At 38.7% G+C, this 6,157-nt stretch overlaps 1 protein-coding gene across 1 annotated transcript; it reads right to left on the reverse strand.

Annotated features, from left to right (window-relative positions):
* On the reverse strand, positions 1 to 2,540 carry LOC110872264. Its single transcript, XM_022121040.2, has 3 exons — positions 2,294 to 2,540; positions 1,709 to 2,206; positions 1 to 709 (listed from the first exon to the last, which is right to left on the reverse strand). The coding sequence occupies exons 1-3, from the start codon at positions 2,370 to 2,372 to the stop codon at positions 186 to 188; spliced, it is 1,101 nt and encodes a 366-aa protein (XP_021976732.1). The 5' UTR covers positions 2,373 to 2,540; the 3' UTR covers positions 1 to 185.
* Positions 2,541 to 6,157: the final 3,617 nt, after the last annotated feature.

Genomic DNA, 6,157 nt, shown 5'->3' on the forward strand with positions numbered 1-6,157 from the left:
TCTGGAAAACGGTTTCATTTTTTTATTTTTTATAATTATAATAATGGTTTTTATAACTAGAAATCAAATGAGTGATAACATTCTCTGTTTTGATAACCAAACGACCATTTGTCACCCAATAATCACCAAGCGTTTGATTTACAAACGATCAAACTAACACACTAAACATCATCAACATTGTTCCTCTAAGCTCGCACACCGATAACCTTAACTTCATCAATCACAGGGCCACACAGAGATCCGAAATCATCGGCCCTAGTATGATAATATGAGCTGTAGAACGTCACTCGAGTTCTCGCAGATATCGCTTTAAACTTCATGCTAACCGCCTTCGATTTCCCCTTTCCTTCAGATTTAAACGGCGCTTTCAAAGTGTCTTTTGCCGCAAATGCTTCAACCATCATGTCTCCATGGCACCCGTTCTTCGCATCTCCAATGACGAAGGAGAGCATGTACAGTTTGTTTGGGACCGTTCGGAGGATTTGAGCGATTGCACTTTCTCTCCCCGCGACTAGCTCGATGGCTGCTAGGCCAGATGGGACGTTGAAGTGTTTGTTGTCGATGAATTTAACCGCTTTTAGCGACTCGATGATCCATCCGGGAAGTGGAGATGTGATGTCTTCTTGTCGAGGAGGGAGGAGGACGCCGTTGGAAGAGTTGACTAATCGGTGAGGACCTTCCTCGAATCCGCCATTTTTCACCAAATTAACTGCAACAAAATCGATTTATGGGGTTTTATGAATTTAGATCTCGGTAGTTTGGTTAAAATTTGAAGGTTTTGAGAGTAATTTTGTTCAGATTTGAAGGTTTTGAGAGTAATTCTGTTTAGATTTAAATGTTCTCTAGCATGGTGTAAACACGGGCTAATCTGTTCGAGGGGACTCAAGATCCTCTCGACAAAAGCTTAAATCAAGCCGAGTTTAACCATTCTTGAGCCTAAAAAGCTTCTTATTGAGCCCAAGCTGTCTCGCCGTTCAGACGATTATATAATACATTATATAATTAAATTACCACGAAAATAAGTAAATAATATTTACTAAAAAAACATTGAGTAAACTGCCAAAATGGTCAGGTTTAATCACTTTTACCACTTTAATCCAAAACTTAAATCTTTTGAATTTATGTAATGTGGTTTCAATTGTCATTTCATCCAAAAGCAAAATCTGATCAAATTTTTCAGCTAACATCCGGTTTTTTGTCTTTTTCCTCCCTTTTTAATGAAGGGTAAAATTGTCATATTTTTTTAATTTGTTAAAATAGAACGTTAAAAGAACATCTTGCCCTTCGTTCTTCATTAAAAGGGAGAAAAAGACGTAAAAACTGGATTTTAGCTAAAAATCTAACGATATTTTAATTTTGAATGAAAATGACAACAAAATTGAAACTATATGAACCCATATTCAAAAGGTTTGAGTTTTAGATTAATGTGGCAAAAATGACCAGACATAGTTTACTCGAAACATTAAATATAAAAAATTATAAATATAAATAAATTAGTTAATAGATAAGAACTCGAAACGAGTAGATCCGAGCTCTCGTAAGTAAACTAGTCGAGTTTGTTTGAGAAACTAATTACCAACAGAATAGAGCTCAAAACAAGTAGATCCGAGCTCTCGTAAATTAAACAAGTTAAGCTCAAGATCGAGTAAGTTAAACAAACCAAACTCAAGCTCAGACTACTGGCAAGCTACGAGTAGTTAGTACTTACATCGAGTAGATCTAGGAGGAAAAAGTTCTTTAATAGCAACAGCATCAATAAGCGGACCACATTGTGGATCTTCTTGCACTCCAGGGTTATGAAACGTCAACCTGACACTAGTCGAATTGGCTTTAAACCCATACGCATACACATCACCACCATCACTACTATATAGAGTCTGCAGCGGCAAGTCCCCAGACTGCGGCGGGACCGACACTCTCAACACCTCCTCTTGTGCACAAGTCCTGGAAGCACCAAACGTGACCGCGTATAGAGACCCCGATTTCACAGCTATAGTCTGTGAAATCGTGGCCTCATTTCCAAGGCGCACAGCGTGTACACCGTGTGCCACTGGGAAGTACATCCCTCCGGGCTGAGGCCCGCCGTGGATGTACTCCACCAGGCCGCTTATTTCCCATTTGGGTAGAGCGTGTTTGCCTAGCAACACTGTTTTTTTAATATCTGTTGCTTTTGGTGGCTCTTCAAAGTTTCCGTTTGGTAAAAATCCTGGGAAAGAGATTAAAGCAACAAACACTAGTCTTTAGTAAAAAGATGCAAGTCTTAACAATAGATTCAAGCAATTTATAAACTTACCATCCAATGGAGGTGGAGCAGCAAAGACACAGGTGGAAGAAAGGGTGAATGTGAAGAGTAAGTAGAGAAAAGTGGCCATTTTTTGAGTTGTAGAAAGAGAAATGTGGGAGAGTGAGATGGGGAAATTAGGGGTTTTGTGTTGGGATATATATTGGGAAGGGAGAGGAGGGGATTCTAATTGAAGAAACTGGGGGATGAGGATGGGCACGAGGGATGTTGGGTGTGAGGGGTTAATTAGTATTTTCCTTCTCCTCGATTTATGCAATCTAATTGGAAAGGAAATAACCTTGCAGGCTCTGAAAATAAATTGTTTTCTTTGTCTTTTTTCCAATTAAGATATTGTTTTATAATGAGATTTGAGTGAATTATAACGCTCAAGGGTATGGTGACGGGATGAAGATGAGGACGGGATGAAGACCAGGGGCGGGATGGGAGGACGGAGAGGACGATGAAGGGGGCCCACATTTTGCTCCGTCGCAAACGGCACAACTCGGACGATGGGGACGGGACCGGGGGGGGGGGGGGGGGGGGGGGGGCGTGGGAGGACGGGCGGCACCGGGGCTGAGGACGGACCATACCGTCCAGCCTAAGTTTCGTTATTTATCTTTACAGTTAAATGTCTTGTTGGTATTTGAGGTTTATAAATATTGCAGATTTGATCTTAATGGTTTAATAATTACAGGGTTATAATTTTTGCACTCGTATGGTACTTATCTCTAAACTCGTATGGATGTGTATATTTTCGGTAATCATATCGTGTATCTTTAAAATCATACTTGTCAAATACCCGTAAAAAATAACTAATCGCATACCCTAAGAATCTGTCCCATTAACCATTCTGAGTGTTTCTAACCTAGCAATTGGAATTTCCAAATTTAGTCGATGTACATTACAATCTTCTATTGAAATTAATAGGGAAATATCTAACCTTTGAAAGCTTAAACTATGAAAAACACATACAAAAGGGCGAGTTGCGGGATATCATGCCATTAAGATTGATGAATAATACAATTGTATAACATGAACAATTGCATTTGGATAACAAGTTACAAAGTACACGAAGGCGATGAAACTAATACTAGATTTAGGAGAGACATGGAGGAAATTGAGAGAAAGGAATGGCGCGATGGTTGTTTTTTAACTTGGTGACGAGTATGAAGATTTACAAATTTCTCAAGAATCCCATTGTTGATAATGAGCGATTGTGATTTTAGGGGATGGGTTAGGGTTGAGGTCGACGAGTAGGTGGATGGTTGGGATTAAGCGATTTCATTTTTTTATTTATTTTAATAACAGGGTGTATGTTAGTCAATCACACGCTCTTAATAACATGATGAACAAGGGGTATTTTGATCAATTACACACAGTTAATAACATAATATTAACATAATGAAAATTGTAATTTACTCTAAAGTATATTAATTTAATTATATGTTTTTATTTTAAAATAGTAAGAAAGTTTAATGTGAAAGTTAAAAGTATCTTTTATAATTTTTCATTATTTTAATATGAACTTATATAATTAGCAGACACTTGAAATGGGCTATAAGTAATAGTTGTTATTTTTCTTTAAATAGATTAACGGCACTGCATTTATTATATTCATTTGTAGACATACTTCTTGATATATTATATATTATTTGTAGGCACATTCTTTTGATATATCATCTATCAAATTAAATATTGCACAACAACGCATAATAACAATTAAAAACTGAATCGTGTGTGTAGGTATAAGTGTTGGGGTAGGTTATACTTAGACGGGCTCATTAGGCAGACCATAATTATGGTCACGTGGCTTCCTAGAATTGGGTTTACGTCCACACGCTTGCTGCTTCTTACAACTTAAGCTGATCATGTTCCATAATACAAGTTCTAGTTAATGTTTTGACTTTCTTCATCATATTTTATGAATCAAAGGTTTGCTACCAGCCTACCATAACTAGAGAATCCTCCGTTGGCACAATAATTTTTATTTTTTAAAAAGTGTTAAAACAACAAGAGTATGGTAGGGAAGGTCCAGGATCAACTCCAAAAGATAGCTTCTTGATCGGAATCTGTAACCAAATAACACCGTAAGCCTTAACGCGAAAGGTGGCCTCCCGCGTGAGAATCAGTAGAATGTTCTTAAGAGTCTTAGCAAGAGAAAAGATCAAAGTTTTAGAGTGAGAGAGTGAGAGATTAACTTACTTTTGGCTATAACAAGACTCTCCTTATATAGGTACGCTGTTTTGCCAAAGGAGTCTCATGTCAGTTGTATACCTTCTAGTCCTGGTAAGCTTATCCTTCTCTGATGTTGCTTGTAGGGTTAGCCTTGCCTCTTTAGCTATGTTTCAGGTTTTGTGTGTCTCGATGACACCTTTATGCTTTATAGAGGTTTGTTTCACTTTGACTTATTCAATTCAAGTCCTAAGGTTGTACAGTAACCTTAGCTTCCTATCATCAGCTGTGGGTGTATTGGCTCATGGTCAGGAGCTTTCAGCTTCTGACTTTCAGCTTCTTGCTTGTGCTTAGTCCTGTTTATTTTATTTTTACGATTGCCGTTGACTTTGACTTTGCTGACTGGGATCTCCGAGTACCCACGTCATCAGCCCCCAGTCATGAGTGTCGGTATTGTAAATAGCGGTACTTATGACTCTAAGCTTAGGGGTTTTTGTTTTTTAATCTTGCCTTTTTCAAAAAAGGTTTTTAGCTATCATAGTCATGCTTATGTGATGTATTGGATAAAATGTGAGTCATTTCTGTTAGGAGAAAAGGGGTGCATTTTATCAAACTGATGTACTTGAAGCATTAATGTTTTCGTTCTTCTAGCCACGGGTTTCTCGTCGGAAGGTGTGGTTTTAACCTTGGCCTTTTTGAGCTTCTCTGCTTCTTTATCATGTGTCTTTTATTATTAGGGCCCTTATGCCCAGTTGTAGATTTGGGCGACCCGGACTTGACTGACGTGACAGTTCCGCCAGGAGATTCTTGATTGCCCTAGGCTTCTAGCTGTGGCAGTTTTAATCCCATCCCTCCACTTGTCCGTTTCTTCTTAAATTTGAATTTTGAAACTTTTATATCTTTTCATAACCGCCTTCATTTGCCCTTCAACTTCTCATTTTCGTCCTTGCTTTTTCTATTTTACCCAGCGGTTTCTCTAGTGATTTTCCGGTGGTTCACTTATAAACTCGGTGAGTCGCTGTAGGTACCGATACGGATCGTCGGACTACGATGACTTCTTGTTTCGAGTGCCGTAGCGAGTGCGGAATCCTCGTTTCGAGACAAACCGAGATAGAGAGCAAGCGGAAAACAAAGATTCAATGATTAATGCGTTCGCGTATTCAAATCAAAGAGTTTCGGTACAAGATAATATAATAAGAATCGACTAAACTCTCTGATGTGCTCTAGTTCTCTATGTGTTCTCTCTGTGTGTGCTTCCATTATCTGAACTTCATCATGCCTTTTATACCAAACCTTATCTACTGTCCACGAAGAACAAGCTGGGCCAAGAAGCAAACCCACGAAGAACTCTAACCCACAAAGAACATGGGTTCGTCGTGAACCTCATATCAACGAAACATAAAGGACGAAGTATGTTCTTCGTGAACCATGCATGCACTTCTTCGTATCTGATGTTCTTCATGAAGAATATGGACATCAGGTTCTTCGTTGGATATAAATGCATGGTTCTTCGTTGAGGGTTGCACACATGCAGACTTGCAGAAGATTAACTAACAGTAGCAACAATAACACAATCATCAATCAGATGCACATATCCACAGTCGAACCGAATGAGCCATATCCACAAAGTGTATCAACAAACTCCCCCTTGGATGCTGCTCGTGAGGGTTCATTCTTCACATTGTTGTCGGATATTAGAAGTCT

This window comes from Helianthus annuus, chromosome 1 (genome assembly GCF_002127325.2).
Source record: "Helianthus annuus cultivar XRQ/B chromosome 1, HanXRQr2.0-SUNRISE, whole genome shotgun sequence".
NCBI classification, from domain to species: Eukaryota; Viridiplantae; Streptophyta; class Magnoliopsida; order Asterales; family Asteraceae; genus Helianthus; species Helianthus annuus.